This window comes from Crotalus tigris, unplaced genomic scaffold, assembly GCF_016545835.1.
Source record: "Crotalus tigris isolate CLP2741 ecotype Arizona unplaced genomic scaffold, ASM1654583v1 scf7180000024342.5246164, whole genome shotgun sequence".
Classification (NCBI taxonomy): domain Eukaryota; kingdom Metazoa; phylum Chordata; class Lepidosauria; order Squamata; family Viperidae; genus Crotalus; species Crotalus tigris.
Window position 1 is genome coordinate 3,214,530 of NW_024100512.1, and position 19,620 is coordinate 3,234,149.

General features: G+C 38.8%; 1 protein-coding gene across 6 annotated transcripts in view; it reads left to right on the top strand.

Moving 5' to 3' along the window:
- FHIT (fragile histidine triad diadenosine triphosphatase) overlaps positions 1 to 19,620 on the top strand; it is a 1,435,547-nt gene that overhangs the window by 1,279,838 nt on the left and 136,089 nt on the right. For all 6 annotated transcript variants that reach the window (XM_039326596.1, XM_039326595.1, XM_039326592.1 and 3 more), the window contains one exon: positions 11,540 to 11,608. In XM_039326596.1, coding sequence (XP_039182530.1) covers positions 11,540 to 11,608 — 69 coding nt within the window. The remainder of the gene's footprint in view (positions 1 to 11,539; positions 11,609 to 19,620) is intronic.

Sequence of the window (19,620 nt, forward strand, 5' to 3'; positions counted from 1 at the left end):
GTGTTCAGACATTGCTAAGTAATTATATATGCAATCTCTCTCTCTCCCTCTCCCCCCCTCTCTCCCTCTCTCATATTCTCCACTTAGGTAAATGTGTGCATGATAAAATATATAGCAATAGCACTTATATACCGCTTCATAGTGCTTTACAGTCCTCTCTAAGTGGTTTACAGAGTCAGAATATTTCCCCCCAACAACCTGAGTCCCCATTTTACCGGCCTAGGAAGGATGGAAGGCTGAGTCAACCTTGAGCTGTTCAGAATCGAACTGCTAGAGCAGCGGTTCTCAACCTATGGGTCGCGACCCCATTTGGGGTCGATCGACCATTTTTCGGGCGCCATGCACGCGGTGGCAATCTGCCATTTTTCGTGGCGCCGTGCACGCATGCCGCGCATGGGGGCGGCGCCGTGCACGCGCGCCGTGCATGAGGGTGGTGCCATGCACGTGTGCCGCGCATGGGGGCGCCGCCGCGCATGCACGCCGCGCATGGGGGTGCTGTGCACGCGCGCCGCGCATGGGGGCGTCTCACATGCACATCGCGCATGGGGGCGGCACCGCGCATGAGTGTTGCGCAAGGGGCCCCCGCTCCCATGCGCGCAGCGCCGCACATGCTCAGAACGTTTGTGTGACGGGGGTCGCCGTCACACAAACGTTGAGAAGCACTGTGCTAGAGTGAGCTGTGAGTTAGCCTGCAGTACTGCATTCTAACCACTGAGCCACCATGGTTTTATATATGGTAAAATGCCCACTTTGTTTTGAAAAAGATGACCTACTATGGTTAAGTGGCTGCTTGTCTTTCTCTTTCCTGGTTCACTTTGTTCCTTATATTCTTCCTCACTCCCCCCAATATTGACTTTTTGGTGACCCCCTTCTTCACTGTATTTGTAGACTCCATTCCCAGTTCCTTCCCACCTTCCTTTTAGGAGGAAAGATCTTGTCCTTTTTGTGCCAGGATTTCTCCCGTTACAGGTAGTCCTTGACTTACAACAGTTCATTTAGTGACCATTCAGAGTTATAGTGGCACTGGAAAAAGTGACTTATGACATATATGTTTTTCACACTTAGGACCATTGTAGCATCCCCATGGTCACATAATCAAAATTCGAATACTTGGCAACTGGCATATATTTATGTGGGGGTCATGTGATTACTTTTTGTAACCTTATCACAAGCAAACTCACTTAACTCACAAGCCAGATTCACTATGTTACTAACTTAACAACTGCAATGATTCTTTTAACAACTGTGGCAAGAAAAATTGTAAAATGGGGCAAAACTCATTTAACAAATGTCTCACTTAGGAATAGAAATAACAACAACAACAACAACAAAAATAAAGTTGGAAGGGACCTTGGAGGTCATCTAGCTCAGACAGGAAACCCTATACCATTTCAGACAAATGGCTGTTCAGTCTCTTCTTAAAAACTTCCGGTGTTGGAGCATTCACCGCTTCTGGAGGCAGGTTCCTTCTCTTCATTAAACTAGACATACACAATTCAAGTAATCAGTCTTTATATGTTTTAGTCTCCAGTCCCCTAATCATCTTTGTTGCTCTTCTTTGTACGCTTTCTAGAGTCTCAACGGTTTTTTTTTACATCATGGTGACCAAAACTGGCTCAGTTACGGTTGTAAGTCTGTACAATGCTTTATCAGGATAGGTACAAACCTATCCTGATAAAGCAGTGCAAAAGTCCTTAACATTGGATTGTAATAATCTTAGATGCTAATAGTTTTTCCCTACTGTCCACTTCAGAATTTAACAATCCAGTTTTTCGGCCCATTCTAATTTGCATCTTGAAGTGTTTCTTTGAATGAGTTTCTGAACCTGCCCTTTGAAATACAAAGTCTTTTCATTTTGCTAATTAATTTGACTGAATGAGGAAGGCACACAGGTTTCAGATCTGCTTCTTGAACGTTTTACCTCTTTTATTAAAGAAGCAAATTAAAAATTCAATAAGATGGACCTATTGATTCATGTTTTTCTTTGGATCATATAAATATGAGAGATGAGAATTCCTTTGCATAAATTATTTAAACTATGGTTCGATTTTTTGAAGGGTTTGAGGCTTTAAATTCTGCTTTGCTAAAGGACACAAAGAGTGGGTTGAAGGTCAAGGGTGAGATACAGGAACAAGATGCCCTCCCATTCTCATCCTAAAAATCAACTGGACTATAACTCCAAACAAGCCAAATTTACACTGCAAAAATCTATGTCAATGCAGCATTTGTTGCAAAGATAGGCTCCCTACTTTTGATTTTAAATTCACACAAATGCTTCCATAAGATTGAGGAAATAATTGGCAATTTCTGACACTTCTCTGAATAATCACAAATGAAAGAGGCCCTTCTTAAGTACATCCAAGAATTAACAAAAAGTCAATTTAATACAGTTGCCCAAGCTGTTGCTTCAGGCCCACTATGGAGAACCCCACCCCCAGTTCAGGTGGCTTTAAGAGCCCTTCCACAATTTGTAGCTGAGCTCTGAAGTTTTCAGCCTGAACACTTCAAAATTTCTGATGCTGAACACTGCCCAACAGAAGTGCACAAATTGTTTCTGGTTTTCTGCTGTATATTTGACATGACGTTATGGGGAACAAAGTAATAAAGCCAGGGTTTTTTTGCCCATATCATTAGCCATATGCAGGCTTTTCCTTTTCCATTCTTAGAATAGAGTAAAATAACAAAGTTGGAAGGGACCTTGGAGATCTTCTAGTCCAGCGGTTCTCAACCTGTGGGTCAGGACCCCATTTGGGGTCGAACGACCATTTCACGGGGGTCACCAAACAACGCAGTCCACCATTTTCCCCCCTTTTCCTTAGTTGTGCTACTCCCTTTTATTCTATTGGCTTTTGAAAGCCAATAGAATATACTCTCTTGAATAGAGTCTAATTCTATTGGCTTTCAAAAGCCAATAGGAATTGTCCAGGCTGTCTCTGCCCTACTGAGCCACCAAAAGTCCCATTCTGCAAACAGTGCTGCAAGTTGTCTGCAGCGAAGGCGAGCTGTCTGGAAGTTTCCACCCCTCCCTGCTGAGCAACTACTAAAAATGTAAGTAAAAGAGGGCCAGAGGTGGGAGGCCGGCGGGTGCAGGGAGGGTTGCAGGCACGCATGGGGCCCGGCGGGTGCCTTACCTCCCTTGGGCTGGGCCAGCTGGTGGCTCAGCCGATGGGAGGCCTGCTCCGTCTCTGCCGCTTGCCAGCTACGCCTCGGCTGACGCAGGGGGCGGCACCACGCATGTGCGGTGCTCCCGGGCAGGGAATGTCCTCGACTTACGACTGATTGGGGGTCGCGGAATTAAAAAGGTTGAGAACCACTGTTCTGGTCCAACCCTCTGCTCAGGCAGGAAACTCTATATCATTTCAAATAAATGGGTGCCCAATCTCTTCTTAAAAACTTCCAGTGTTGGAGCATTCACAACTTCTGATTAATTGTTCTAACGGTCAGTAAATTTCTTCTTAGTTCTAGATTGCTTCTCTTCTTGATTAGTTTCCATCCCTCCCCTTCCCTTCCCTCCCCTCCCCTCCCCCTCCTCTCCCCTCTCCTTCCTTCCTTCCTTCCTTCCTTCCTTCCTTCCTTCCTTCCTTCCTTCCTTCCTTCCTTTTTTCCTTCCTTCCAAAATGATTTGACTATCTTTCTGTTTCAGGAACCTGAGTGATTTTATGTTCTTGTTCTCTTTTACAAAACAATATTTGTAGGAGAGAATATTGTTCATTTTTTTTTTACTTTTTTGGCATTTTTGGTGTTGGGCATATGTATGTGCTTTTTCAGAAGTGGGCCAAAACAATGGCACCAAAAAACAAAGTAGTGCCTTGATCGTTGCTTGAATGGAAGGCAAATTAGAAGGAGACTTATTTTTCCTTTTCCCAGATGTTTGCCTCTGCATGGCACTTATTACTCCATTCTGCTGTTTTGTCTTATTCCTTTCATCCTAGTTTTCCTCCAGAAGGCAAATGAAGAGGAAATCACTTGAGATGTAATTGCTTCTTGCTGTTCTCTCCTGGTTCTATTACAGGAACAGTAGGGAGAATTCAACGTATTATGCATCTTCTGTTCGTAACCTTCGCAAACTCTGTGCACACGCCCACAGCCTGGGACCGCTGTAATCTGACCCCTGCTGTTTTTATTGATGATAGATACGCTGATTCAAAAACAACAAGACAAAACAAAAGCCACCAAAATGGCCACACCATCCATCTGTTGTTTAAATAAAAGAAATGCATTTTGTTAGATCACTCTGCCTCCTATAAATAGCAAGGGTGAACGACAATGGAAGGGTACTCACAAGTTCTAAGGGGTCCATATGCGAAGGTGAATATGTTTCTATTCAACAGTAAAATTGGGTGTTTGCATTTTTCATTACACCACCAATTATAGAAAGACTGAATCTAATGATGAAATGCTCTCATTGCCTACCACATTAAACCATGTATTATTTGCTTCTTGTTCATCAGGTTTGTTTCCCTCCTTGGAGGGAGGCACCCGTGGCATCTGGCAACCTCGCCGACTTCCAGCCACTGGTCGGGAGCCCAGCCGACTCTCAGCTGATTTCCAGGAGCTGGGCCGACATGCAGAGGCTGGGCCGACTCCCAGCTGGTTTTCGGGAGTTGGGCAGCGCATGGCGAGTCCGCCGACTCCCAGCCAAAGTTCGCATGCTGGGCCAACTCCCAGCTGGCTGTCGGGAGTCGGGCGGTGCTCATGGCCCCCCTGCGAACGTCGGCCAGCTGCTGGCTGCATCCTTCCTGTGTCCCACCGGCTCATGGCAAGCCCAGGGGCTTGACAGTTTGGTCTTTGTGACCACCACACCTCTGACAGATTGGGTACCATCAGTCTTCTTGTCCAAATTAGGAAGTCTAGCTCATATTAAAGCCTTCTAATTCTAGATCTATAATATAATTCTACACAAAAAATAGGATTCACCAGGTATAAGTTACTATATGTATGTGTGTGTGTGTGTGTGTGTGCGCGCGCGCACACACACACACACACACATACTATGATAAATAGAAAGGTTTTTTTTCTTTCCTTTCTGGCCAGACTGGTTTTTTGGTTGATACACCTTGGTATTTTGACTGCTATACTGCAGTTCTACTGTTATAATCACTTTTGCCTTGCAGCCCCCCAAAATGAGCTCGAAATGGCCATCCTAGTCTCCCATTTAACTCTTTGTCAACAAAAAAAGAAAAGAAATTCGAACTATGATAAAATATATTGCAGAGAATATTTTTTCCCATCCTCTATTAACATAAAAAGACAAATACTGACTGACTGATGACAAGTTCATTTAGCATGAACTCTACTTCTTGGGATTGTTGGAACTGGATGAATAGGAAATAGAAAATTGCTCTTAAATACCTTGAGAAACACAAATCCTGATGATCCACTGGAAGCTGCAATCTGCACTTAAATAGCCTATTTGGTAGAGGGGCCTCCCTCCACCTTCCCAGATGACAAACAGTTCACCCCATTGCTCAACAATTCTGATGTCATTCAATATCAAAATTATATCTCAACCATAACCTAGAAAACAAGATATGTTTTTTGAAAGCGAACCTTATCAAATTAGGGGCTGACTCTAAGAGAAACTACTTGGCTCACTTTGTGACACAGCATGGATTTTCCTTTATTTAATGGTACATTCAGGAGGGTTAAGTTTCACTTAGATGCACAACAATGGCTCATCTTTTCCCTTCCCTGCAAGTGTGTAATAAAATCCTCCTGCCATGTTTGTCATTGCCCTTCTGTAAGCTATGACCATAAAGCAAGATTCTGCACAAAAATGGGAACATTTTTATGACTTTCAAGATGAAATGGCATCGGAGATTGAACTGTGTGGAAAATACATCCTTAAACTCTATGGGCTACTTGGGAGCTGGGGATAAAAATTCTACCTTAGGTAACTGGGAAAATGATGAAACTGTGTGCTAATGAATTTTAAACACACACATTCAGAGAAACACAAAGCGCAAAGTAGGACACTTGGGGAAAGGAAAAAAAAGTTATGTCAACTGCTACAAAAAAAATTAACAAACACATTTCTATTCGGTTTCAAATTAGCAAGCTTATATTTATAAGGCGAGAGTTATAGTCATTGTGCTATTATAATAGTCATAGCAAGATTACTGTAAAAACATTAGAAAGGAACAGGGCAATAAAAGAGAATTTTATGGTGCTTGAATGTAGATGCATTTGATGCTTATAGACAGGGCTTTTTTTGTCATAGAACACCCAGAACGGAGTTCCAACACCTTTTTTGGATGGAACCTTGTAGGGTAGGCAAGGCGGGCTATATGTTGTATGTGAGTTCCGACATCTTTTTTTTTTTTGCAAAAAAGCACTGCTTATAGATATTTATTTATTAACAAATTTTATAAAGACGTTCAACTAAGACAGTGTAACTCTGACTAGTACACAGCATAAAAACAAATAATAAACCAGAAAAAGTCTCACCTCATATTATTAAACAGATTAACTATATAAACACAAAGTATAAAATGATGAGCCAGCAATACAACAAAAAAGCAACTTTCGTTCAATTGGTCCTCTAATATTTGGGGGGAGAACCAGGTCTTTACAGCTTTCCTAAAGGTGAACAGAGTTGAAGTCTGTTGTGTTTGTGTGTGTGTGTCCATGTGTGTATGAATCCAAACAGAACATTTTGAAGCTGCTTGACAGGAACAACTTAAACAATATGCACATATGACCTTTAATATCATAGATTTCAATTAAAAGTTAAACAACTGAAGCCTAGCTATCCAAAGAAGAAACTCCAATTAATCATGTAATGTAGGGGCCAAATGATAAACTAAGGGTTTCTTAGTAGCTTTTAATTTTACTACCACTTTTACAATCAATATATAAGCATTGCTTAATCTTCTATTTTTCTTCAATGAATCTTTAATTTTCCAAGTGAGTGTGTAGATGAGGGCCCAAGGGTACCAACGAGTGGCTTTTAAGCTCACATTGTGGTTTTGAGCAATATATCATCAGGGCAATGAGGCCGGGATGATGTATTACACTAATACATCATAAGAGCACTATCGCTCTTGTGATGTATTAGTATAATACACGGTCAGAGCACTATCGCTGATGTATTACTCAAAAGAATCGTTTTTAACTTTAAAACAAAAAGAGCGCCTTTACTTTCATTTGGCAATTTTTACCACAGTTGTACCAAACAGTGTAGACAGTAATGATCATAACAAAAGATAAAATATTACTTTTCTGAGAAAATTTGGAAAAACAAACAAACAAATTTCAATTATTGGTTCCAATTTGTAGTCCAATGAGCCAATGGCCTTCATAAGCTGATCTTAGCCCAGCTGGGGCAGGCATTAGATAACTCTGAATTTTATTGATACATACACAGCCCCCTGTGGCCTTCAGCCTGAAGAACAGCTAGAAAATAATATTTGGAAAATTAGGGTATGTTGATTCAGATACAAATAGCACCTTGTTGTTTTTCTGGTTTGCAAACCGGTGGCAGGGATGGTGATTCATTCAGCCAAGAACAAGGAGAAAGATATAATCTAGAACAGAAATGCCTTTTTTTTTTTTTTTTGAGATGGGGTAATATGCAAATCAGGCCAGATTCAATCTGAATACACCCATCATTTCACTAAATTAATCCACTTCATTGTGAACATATCAATTCAGATAGAAATTTGCTAAGACCTGGTATAGTTTGGTCATTGAATACACATATAGTATGTGTACATAGAAAAAGTCCAAACAATCCAAATCAATTTAATACCCTGAGTTGTTTGAATTAATTTGGAGTATACAGTATTTTTACAGGCTTAGTAGCAACTACATTTTGGCTTCACACATGGAAAGTATTTCTGAAATTTATTTTGCCTCCAAATATATCAGGCTATAAACTGGGATAGTGGCAGTTCTAAGGCACATCAGCTGGGTGACTTGAAACAATGATTTTTTCTCAGCCCTAGGAAGGAAGTAATGGCAAACCACTTCTGAAAAAGCCTTTCCAAAAAAATCTCCAGGCATCAGACATGATTGAAGAAAAAAAAAAACATAGTTGGCAGCTGAAGCCAAAATTTCATTTTCCTACTTTTATTTTATTGTTGTGTATATAAGCTGCGAGATTTATTGCCCAATAATCTTGATTAGTAATTTCTTCATTTTGCTTTGGGCAATTTTTTTTGTACATACATGCAGATATTTATTTTATCTGAGGCTTATTTCAGTATCTTTTTTTCTGTGCTTTGTTTTTTTTAAAAAAAACTGTCACAACGTATCTTGCAATTGGTTTTAATAATTTTTACCACTGTAGTGTGTCCCTTTTTGTGTGCCTTGCATTTGTGCTTGTGTTTTATGTGCTTATAATATTTTTGTATGTGCATTTTAAAACAAATAATTCATTTTCTACATTAGGGGCTAATAGACACATATCTTATCCAGGTGCACACATGGATACAGAGACAGACAAACCTAGAATAAAACACCCACACATAAGCACAGAGTATGAGCAATAAACAGGGTGAACTAGAAATTCAGGTATATGAGGGCAGATATGAAATTGCTGCCATTACAGAAACTTGGTGGGATGAAACCCACAAATGGAACACACAGCTAGAGGGATTTAAATTATTTAAAAGAAACAGACCAAATAAAAGAGGAGGTGGAGTTTCTCTCTATATAAGAAATAACTACATCTCTACAGAAATAGAGCACAACAATGATGAAAACTGTCTTGAATGCATTTGGATCAATATAAAAGGGGGGGGGAGACATTGCCATAGGTGTATACTATAGGCCACCCAACCAAACAGAGGAAATACATGAACTTTTTGCTAGTCAGTTAACTAAGGTATGTAGGAATCATATCACAATAGTAATGAAGGACTTTAATTACCCTGACATCAACTGGGAGACAAACTCTGCAGCAAGTGGAAGATCAAACAGATTCCTGACAAACCTAGCAGACAACTTTGTCTCCCAAAAAGTAGAGAACGGAACTAGGGGATCAGCCATATTGGACCTAATTCTCAGTAACAGAGATGAAAAGATAGAAGGTGTTGAAGCCACAGGAACCTTGGGCGGTGGGGAGTGATCATGCAATATTGGAATTCAACATTATGCAAGCACAAGCAATAGAATACAGTCAAACTAGAGTCTTGGACTTTAAGAGAGCTAATTTCAATAAACTTAGAGGAAGCTTGGGAAGCATTCCATGGATGAGAATCCTCAAGGGGAAAACAACTCAAGAAGCTTGGGAAATTTTGAAAAGTGAGATTATAAAAGCCCAGTCTAGCACAATGCCAAAAAAGAAGAAAAATAACAGTTCTCAAAAGAAACCAGCATGGCTGCATAAAGAATTCTGATAAATTGAAAAGTGGAAAGAGAGGCACATAACTAAGGCAGAATATCAACAAATAGCCTGAGCCTGCAAAGATGAAGTTAGGAAAGCTAAGGCTCAAAATGAACTAAGATTTGCAACAAAAGTCAAAAATAATAATAAAAAGCTTCTTTCAACTTGTAGAAAACAAGAAAAAAGTTAAGAAAATGATTGGTCCATTAGTGGGAGAAAGTGGCAAGAAGATGACAAGCAACAGGGAGAAAGCAGAACTACTTAACTTGTTTTTTGCATCCATCTTTACCCAAAGGCAAAAAACAGCCCAACCTGTCAAAAATAGTACCATAAAAAACAGATTAGAAACACAAGTTAAGATAGGCAAGAAATCAGTAAGTGAGCACTTGTTCACCCTAGATGAGTTCAAATCATCAGGACCAGATGGATTACACCCCAAGGTTCTGAAGGAACTGGCAGATGTGATCTCAGAACAACTGAACTATATTTTCCAAAGATCCTGGAGCACCGGGGAACTACCAGAGGACTGGAAAAGATGTAGTTCCCATCTTCAAAAAATGGGAAAAAAATGTCTAGATAGATTACACAAAACTGTGATTGGGTCATTTGAGATCCAGTGTATTGTGGGAAACCATCATTATTTCAACATTTTATATAAGCCAGGCCATAATATTAAGCCCTGCTATGGTTTATAATATGGAACACAACATATTATATTTTGTGATTGAGTTTTCTAATCAGAGTTTAAGTTTTATTGTCATTTGAATCAGCTGTCTTGAATAATAGGACTTTCAAGACATTGAAAAGGAGAACTTCCCAAGCGCATTGAAAGAAATGACTAAAGTTTCTTCTTGAAAGATCAAAGTCTTTGTATCTTCTGGAAAGCTTGGTTTGGCTGCTTTAACACCAGTGAGCATTATGCATACTCATAGACAATAGTTGTGCTGGGATTGCCAGCAAATTTGTTGTGCCTGGATGGGCACATGCAGACAACTGGGGCAAGCATTTGGAGCAGGTGTATTGATCTTAGGAGAACTCAATCCTTTCAATGCTTCAAGGAGATGTAATACTCATGGACCAATGAATTTTGCAAAGAGTTTTTTCAACTGTTTGCACAGCTCTAGTAAGCAGAACTTCCTTTTCCCCAATATGCACTTCATTGTGGGTCCTCCTAGTGCCATTGTGGTAAACTCATTTTTCCTTAGATTTCACTCCCATGTTCTCCACCAGGCACCTCTAGATATAGGCATTCAACTAGGCAATGATCTCTATTTGGATATGTCTGGAAGAATACTGTAGGGCCCTTTGCTAGAGAGTCTTGCCATGATTGATTGATTATTGCAATTAAATCAGTGTTGATTTTTAAGAACTGCATTAGCTGATTTTTCTCCATAATGATCATGTCATTAGTTGTTGATTTTATATATATATATATATATATGGTTGTTATTTTTGTTGTTTGCTGTATGATCCAGATCCTTTGAGGAAATTATAATGGTATATAATATGTTTTTGTAAGTCACTGTGCAGTGTGAAGATTTGACAGCATACAACATTAATAACAATAATAATGATTCATCCTCTTGCTTGTTTCCATCCACTTGCTGTTCTGTGTCGAGTGTGATAGATAAGTTGGGGTGGGTGGGTGTCTGCATCACTTATTTGTAAACATCTAAAGTGGGAATTGGTGAACCTTGGCTTAGGCTGATAAGTGCAGAGTCTCTTTAAAATCCAAAATGAGAAATGTTGTTCTGGTAGACTACACCATTCTCAGTTAAATGAGTTTATAAAGATCTAGTTTGGAAAAAAGTTATACTTATCATTTTAACTTGACAGCTAGGTGATAGTCTGCCATTTCAATAACAATTGAAATGCAGAATGGCATCTTGCAATTCCCCAGCACTTTTCAGCATTGTCTCAAAATCCCCCATCACCGTGGAGTTTTCTCTGTGCTCCATACATTTCAGAAGATAGACTATTTGTATTTACTTAAGTCTCTGGGCCGTAGTTTAAGTTATTTAAAATGTATGAACTGCCTTTTGGGCTCCCACAAGATGCTTCCTTAGATTAAGATGACAAATAAAGATAAGCTTTACAAAAGGGATCATTAAAAACAATAAAACACCACATGAAAGAATTTGAGAACTTTAAAAAAAAATCTGATGTATTAAAAGCTTCTGGTTAACCTTGAATTTAATTCCATTTTTTTAGCACGTTCATGTCCATATACTTCCAAGAAAGCCAGGGGATTTTGACAGAAATGACAACATCTACGATGAGGTAAGACTGAGCTGAAGAGCTGAACCTTTTCTTTTAACCCGAGTATTTAGATTTAACCCATGCACACAAACAAATAATCCACTAACCTGAAACCATGCCAATTTGCCGCTGTCTATAATCTGAAAACTGCATCTTCAAAGAGAGAATTTCAAATAATTGGTTCACAAAGGCATTAATTCAATTTTGTCACATTATAAACAGAATTAAGATAAATACTTTATCTGAGCAACTGTCATTCCAGCACTGCTTCACATTTCGGGGCTGATCCAGCTGGTTGGTAACTTTTAGTAACAATCTTATGGAATTTGTAGCATGTTCTAGAATGGCCAAAAATTGGAGTCAATTTGTTTTGTTTTGTTTTAAAGGAATGCTCTGTGAAACACCTTGTGGTCACATGTCCTGAACTGATAACCATTCTTCACTATGATGCAGTGACTGTTGATGACAGCTGTGTCCATAATGGGATCAGAACCTCAGAGTATCACAGCTATTAGGCATTTCAGATGGCAGATATTGGGAGTTATAGTAACATGATTTTTTACTGTTCTTCCCAGAACATATTAGCATCCACCCACAGGTCGAGGATAGAGCTATATACTATATGCCATTTAGACTGTTTTGGCCCACTAACAGACTTGTATCATGAAGTGGAGGACGCTATTCTTTTCCTGTGTTGAACTAGTATCTAACTAACTAAGAGTCAACAGTCACCAACAGAAGAGAATATTTGTAGCTCAGGGTTGAACTGTGGGATCCTTGGTGCTTTCTGAGCTTGGTTGGTTTTTTTCAGATGTTTCATTACCCCACTAGGTAACATCATCAGTGCTAGAAGGAAGTGGAATTTGCTTTCTGTTGATGTACAAGTGGCTTGCCCTATCAATGTTGATGGGAGTGTTTTTGGTGCTTCCTAGATCAGGCTGTTGGTGATTATTTCATTGTTTGCCTGAGCTGGCAGTTCCTTAATTGGCATATTGCTTACAATATGATCAATCTACCAATCACATGCCCTGAACAATAACCCACTCAAGGAACAATCAACAAAGATAAATGATCAAATAATACAGAACAACCTAATCAAGAAACCATCAAGACCATCTCCACCAACACTTACAGGGCAAGTCACCTGTATATTAAGAGCAGGGGGCTTCAAACTTGACCCTTTTATGACTTGTGGACTTCAACTCTCAGAATTCCTCAGCCAGGCATGCTGGCTGAGGAATTCTGGAAGTTGAAGTTCATAAATCATAAAAGGGCCAAGTTTAAAGACTCCTGATTAAGAGTGACCAAATCTCACTCCCTTCTAATACTGATGATGTTACTAGTTGGGTAATGAAATGTCTGCAAGAAAACAACCAAGCTCAGAGAGCACCAGGAATCCCACAGTTAGTGCAATGGAATATGAGGGTATGGCAACAAAACTTGGCCTATTCCTACTACACCTCAAACGTTATAGCTCTTGGTCTAGCTATTGAAAGAATTAGTGGGGGTTCACCCATGAGATCAACACTGGTCTGCTGATATCAATGCAGATGGTGGAAAACAACAGAATAATGGATTGCTATGCTTTAGCAGCCAAAGTGGCATCAAAGAAAGGCCAGTGCAAATCTTTAGTGTAACATGATTAGTATTGCTGAGTCTTTCTGTCTTATGCATGGAAGAAAAGCTTATCCTTTCCTAAGGATGAATTATTCAGTGTAAAACTTTTAAACCGACAATGATATTCAGCAGGCGATGTCCTCTTCTTTCCCTCTGACATTCAGAGACACAGCAAGAAAATCACTTAGGAAAAGATATTTTGACTTAGCAGTCTCATTCAGTGCATTATGCTAAATCATTTTGGCGGCACAGGAATACCTATTAGAAATCATTTTCAATTTTGGAAGTGCCTCAGCATAAGAGTTAGCAGCTTTTGATTTCCATTTTAGTCAAGCAGAAGTGGCAAAGGAAAGAGATATAAGTTGATTCCCAAACACATTATAAAAGAGCCTGAATTTTTGACTTCATACAAGCTCTTCTTAAGCTAACTGTCTTTAGAAACAGGAATGAGAAAGATAAAGACCAGGCAGGCAAATTCTACCTTTTTAATCTCCAAAGAGTTTCTTAAAAATGACTTCCCAGTTACTAGTGAATGAATATTTGCTTTTATTGATCAATGATTTTGTTGAACCATCAATACTGTAACTATTGAACTATTTCTGAAGAGACTTAAAAGATATTCCTAAAAAATGATCCATAAGTCATTTCTACAAAATGTTCTCTTAAACAATGTTCTGCAACAGGTACTGCTCTCTGAAATATAGCCTTTATCCATATATCAAGATTCTGGAGGAAATTTTCCAAAACCAATCTGGAAACAAAAATTAGGGCTGCCAAATCAAGGCTGAAAAAGACCTGAAAGATGTCATTGTTATAGTCAATGACTGAAGCCCCCATCTAAATATATTCACTAAATAGCACTAGCACTAAATATATTCCCTTGTTAAGTGGCCTAGACAGGTTCTGTTCCCTGTATTCAAATGATATGCCTCTTGTGCACCATTCTACCCAGTGAAGAGTCTACTCTTCCAATTCAAGATCATAGTATCCAATAAGGAGATGGATGCTATGGAGGTTTCCATCCTCTTCTTCCTTATTGGATGGCATTATGAGCTAAGGTGCTAGAGGGAACAATATTCTGAAAGAATTAAGGCACTCCAGTATTCTGAGAGCGAGTACTGTCAAGGAGGAGGAGGAGGAGGAGGAGGAGGAGGAGGAGGAGGAGGAGGAGGAGGAGGAGGAGGAGGAGGAGGAGGAGGAGGCTATCCCTACCTCATTGACAGTAGCTTTCCTTCTTGTTTAGTTATGGTATGAATTCACTGTGTGGAACCCTTGGGGCTCTCTGAGCTTGGTTGTTTTCTTGCAGATGTTTCATTACCCACATTTTTCTCTGTGTTTATGTACTAGTGGCTTGCCCTGTCGGTGTTGGTGGGAGCGGTTTGGGTACTTCCTTGATTAGGCTGGTGTGTATTGTTAGCTTGTTTGTCTGAGCTGGTAATTCCTTGATTAGGGTAATGTATACTGTTTGATTATTGGTCTAGTATAAATCTTGGTGTTAATCTCTTCTTATCTAATGCTGATTACTGACAAGGTGTTGTGGTCTTTTGGCTTTTGGATTCTCTCTTTTTTGAATGGCATGTAGATGTTGTTTATTTCTATGTGCCTGTTGATAGCTGGCTACTCTGAGTGCCAGACTTCTACAAATTCTCTAGAGATTTTGGACTTAAGTTGATCACCTTTCCCAGCATTGCAGATAAAATTGTTATGCTGGCTTTAGCAATGGTATGTTTCTTTGCTAGCTATTTGCTTTCAAATCTAGCTTTCCAATATATTGATTCCTTTCATCACTGCTCTCAAACCTGGTAATGCAATTTTTTTTTAAAAAAAATCACCATTGATGGTTCTCCAGCCATTTAGTGTCCTAATCCTTTCTGGTTTTCCTCTTTGCCAAAAATCTTCCTTTTGTTTTTAAAGTAAGTAGCTATGCCTCAGCTCTTCTTGAATTCTTCTGATATATTGCCTACAATATATATCCTTCAAAACAGCCCTGGAAGAAGAGGAAGTAAATTCATAATGAATAAAATAAATAATGTCATGGAAGAAGATGAGGTCAGATTTTCCCCCTTTGACCTATATAAAATCCCTAAAAAATGTATCTGAAAAAACAGAGTTAAAGCCCTGGTATTTGCCTATATTTTATTCTCATATATATTCTATGACACTAAATGCAAAATAATCGGAGAAATATCTGTCCAGTTCTAAGTATTACATTTCAGATAAGATGAATGTTTAATCAGACTATTCCTGCACTCTAACAATATATTGTTTTCTAATAATTGTATAGACATTAGTGGACTTGACTGAGGTCTATACAGGTTTCTTAGAATGGCCCTAAGATTTAATTCTTATTATTAATCTTTCTCTGAAAACTTTTCTTTTTCTTATTTTTTTTTAAATACAAGTTCAATTACAAATTAATTATGTGCTTCAAAGTGTTATATAGAGATTACCTTAAAAAACAAGGTCATATTTAGAAATCTACTTCTATGGGAATAAACATATACACAAAGATTATTTGTGTTGGAATAAATACATCTTTTTTCCAAATGTGTTTATGTTCTGATCTTATTTCACAATACTTCTGGGGTGAATTGATCCATTTGGAATCTTACTCTTTTGATTAATTTTGCCATCTTCATAATGTTAATTTTTAGGGATGTTTCACCTTAATATAATTTTTATTTTTTCATCTTCTGTAAAAACAACCACAGCAACAGCAGCAACAAAAGATAACTATCTGGTCTTGGTTCTTACTCTCGTAATATGTTAATATTATTCCTTTCCAGCACCTATGGATTATCTAGACAGTTTCCAATAATAATTTACATGTTTGTGTAGTTGTGCTTCCTATCCAGGGATATTGCCGTACAAAGACCTTATTAAAATTTCACTTCTTCTCTTCTCTAAACCATGCATGACTGTTACTAGACACACAAATATATATTCATAGATACTTATTCATGCAGCCTCCTTCTCTTCAAACAAACTATCATGCAGATAGTTTGTTTGAAGAGAAGCAAAATCCTTAGATCAGAAACAGGATTCAAAATCTTATCTGCTTCTCCAGTCTATTCTCAAATTATGCATTCTGCCTGAAAGTGAAAATGGAGTCAGCTGGAAACATGTTTTTTCATGAGATTCTTTGTGAGTTTTTCCCAGTTCTAAACTGTAAATATGGTGAGATTATCTTTACAGGCAGTGCCACAATAGATAAAGTCAGTGGTGGGATTCAGCCGGTTCGCACCAGTTTGGCAGAACCGGTAGCTAGTTTTTTGTTGCCCAGGCCTAGAAGGGACATCCAGAAGTGGCATCCACACAGAGAACTGGTTGTTCACATGTTTGAATCCCACCACTGGATAAAGTCCTAAGTGCTTCATATCCTGCCACACTGTAAGTTGCTGGTGGTGCAACTGTATCAGCAAAGATTAATACTTTGCTTGAGATTAGTAAATGATGTCACTTTTAAAAGGAGTGCTTCATGGCCAGGAAGATGAACAGTCTTATTAACAGCATTATAACAACAAGATGGTTAGTATCGTTATATCTTTGGTTCTTTAGGCATTGAATGAGGCAGAGTGTTGAATCAGCAAACAAGTTTATTAACTCAGAACAGAAGCAGCCCTAAAGGCTGCTGCAGAGCTATTTATACAGTTAGCCTCTAGGTGGCAACCAATAGGTTTAAAGAAACAGTTTCACCCCAAATCTCATTATCAGCTTGGAGACAGCCAGTCTGGCTTTCAGTAACAGCAACTGTTAAACAATACAGCAATGTAGGTCAGACATTAAGCAAGTGATTTAAAACAGTTGTGGCCAATACATTTCAAATATTATGTCTTATTCTTCTTTATTTCCATCCAGTTGCTCAGTGGTTAAAGACATAGAGTTTGTCAGCTGGAAAGCTGACAGCAGGGTTGAGACCCAACCTCTGCACAATGGGGTACTTTTTTTTTCCTTGATGACCATGGAATTCACTTAAATGACCACAGTGCTTGTGTAATTACTGCTGCAAAATTGCCAGAAATCAAGCCTGGTTATATAATGCCTCAACTTAGGATCGCAATGACTTACAACCAAAATTTTGAGGACTACCTGTAATATTGATTCTTGTACCCCAGATATAGTAGCCTTAAGAAAAACTAGAACAGGCAAGGTAACTCATATAACAAGAGAAATCTTTAAGGTTTGGGTAGGCCATACCATAGCTTAACTGCAGAAAAGATTCTGGGGTTTGTTTGAAAAAGGACCAGAAGGGATGCCAAGTCATCATCTTGGCAGTGGAGGGTTGGGTAGGAATGGAAAGGAAAAAAAAATTTTTTTTCCCCTTTTTCTAATTCAGGCTGGAAAAAAAGTTTCAGTGTCATAGCATCCTCTACTGATGAAGAAAAATACTGCAGTTTTTTTTAAGGAAGAACTTTACTGTTACCCCATTTAGAAATAGAAAAAAATAATAAAATAAAATGTATAGGGAAAATAAAATAAAGAAAAATAAAAAGCGATCCCTCTTGTTTTAGGCCAGCTAACAGGTGTTGTTACACTCCTGGTGTATGAAGACAGATGACTATAAGAAAAGGATTTGGTTGCTAAGATATTTGTGAAAAAAATGGCAGAATAAATTTTGAGTTCTTCTGGAATTTTCCATCCACATCTTCTACAAGGTTTCTAGAGGCCGAAGTTCTTCAGAGGTCCCAGAAAGGAATCCATGAAAACTTCTCCATAAGCCATAAATTCCCAGTTTCTTTGATTTCTCAAAATTATCTGGGAGGTACAGTCATCAAGACAAAAGAATCTTAACTATGACACCCATTTCAGTTCGAAGGTTTCTTCATTCTGTCCCTCTGTTAATGCAACTTAGGACCGTGTTGGCTTTTTTGGCAGCTGCAGCACTCTGATGGCTCATATCATATTTAAATGATTGTCCACTAGGACTCCTAAATCCCTCTCATACATACTACTATTGAGCCTATGCATTTGGGTTTTGTTGATTTCAATAGCTAAAGATTGAAGCCCATGCTCACTGTATGTTTGTTTAAAAAACAAACAAACTTTGAGATAGAAAAACTTGTCTGTTCAGTTAACGTTAGCACCACATTAGGTTTTTCTCTCCCATTTCCAAAGAAAAAGGGGTAAAGAAGTGTTAGAGAATGGATAACCTACAAGCCTTTTTCTGTAGGCAAAACCCACTCTTCTTGATTTTACTAAAAGCCAACGGAGTAAATAACTTTGCAGCTCAGCTCTTATGCCATTAGTAAGTGCTGCTGGAATTGGGAGGGTGAGATAATTGGGAGAGAGTGGCTATAAAAAAAGCTTATCGTAGGAAATTAAAATGAATCAGCTATAGAAGTCACAGCTGTTTCTAAATTGCCACTGGTTTCTTTTTTTTTTTCTTTTCCAAAAGACTCCCTGCCTATTATTTTTCTGTTAAACTAATTATTTTGTATTGATTTTTCTTCTGAGAGAAAAATTGTGAGCATGACCTGGAGTCCAGTAGGCTCTTGCTTTGCTCTCCTGTAACTTTGAGAAGATGAAACTGCCGTGATATTCTGAGAATGGGCAAAGCCCAGAAGAAAAGAAAAAGGTTGAGGATTTCTAAAGTCCACCTAATGTTTGATCTAAATCAATGACTATCCTCTTGATAGTGATAAAATTCAGTTCTATATGGAGAAGAACGGTTTGTTTTATAATCCTGTTAGGGGCTACTGCTTTCTCTCCAACTTGCAGGAGTAACTCTATCCATCAATGTGTCTTTGTGCTGGGTGTTGGGGAGCTACAAGCAGAAAGAGAGGTGTTTGTCCATTTCCCTCTAGAGTTTATGGTCAAAAGTGGAAATTGTTCTATCTGGCACTCTGGGAATGATGTGTTATTATCCCACATCTTAATCTTGGGTTGGTGGGTCTTAACTTCATGCATGCTTGTGCCATTCCAGAGTATCCATTTCTATGACTGTGTGCAGGTAATCCTCGACTTACAACCAATCGTTTGAAGTTACAATGGCACTGAAAAAAAAAAGTGATATACAACTAGTCCTAGTACTTACCACCATCACAGTATCCCAACTGTCACACGATCAAAATTAGGGCACTTGGCAACCAGCATGTATTTACAGAGAAGAGCAAAAAAGAGCAACAAAGAGGATTAGGGGACTGGAGGCTAAAACTTACAAGGAATGGTTGCTGAAATTGGGTATGTCTAGTTTAATGAAGAGATAGACTAGGGGTGACACAATAGCAGTGTTCTAATATCTCAGGAACACAAAGAAGAGGGAGTCAAGCTATTCTCCAAAGCACCTGAAGGCAGAACAAGAAGCAATGGAGGGAAATTAATCAAAGAGAGAAGCAACCTAGAACTAAGGAGAAATTTCCTGACAGTCAGAACAATTAACCAGTGGAACAACTTGCCTCCAGAAGTTGTGAATGCTC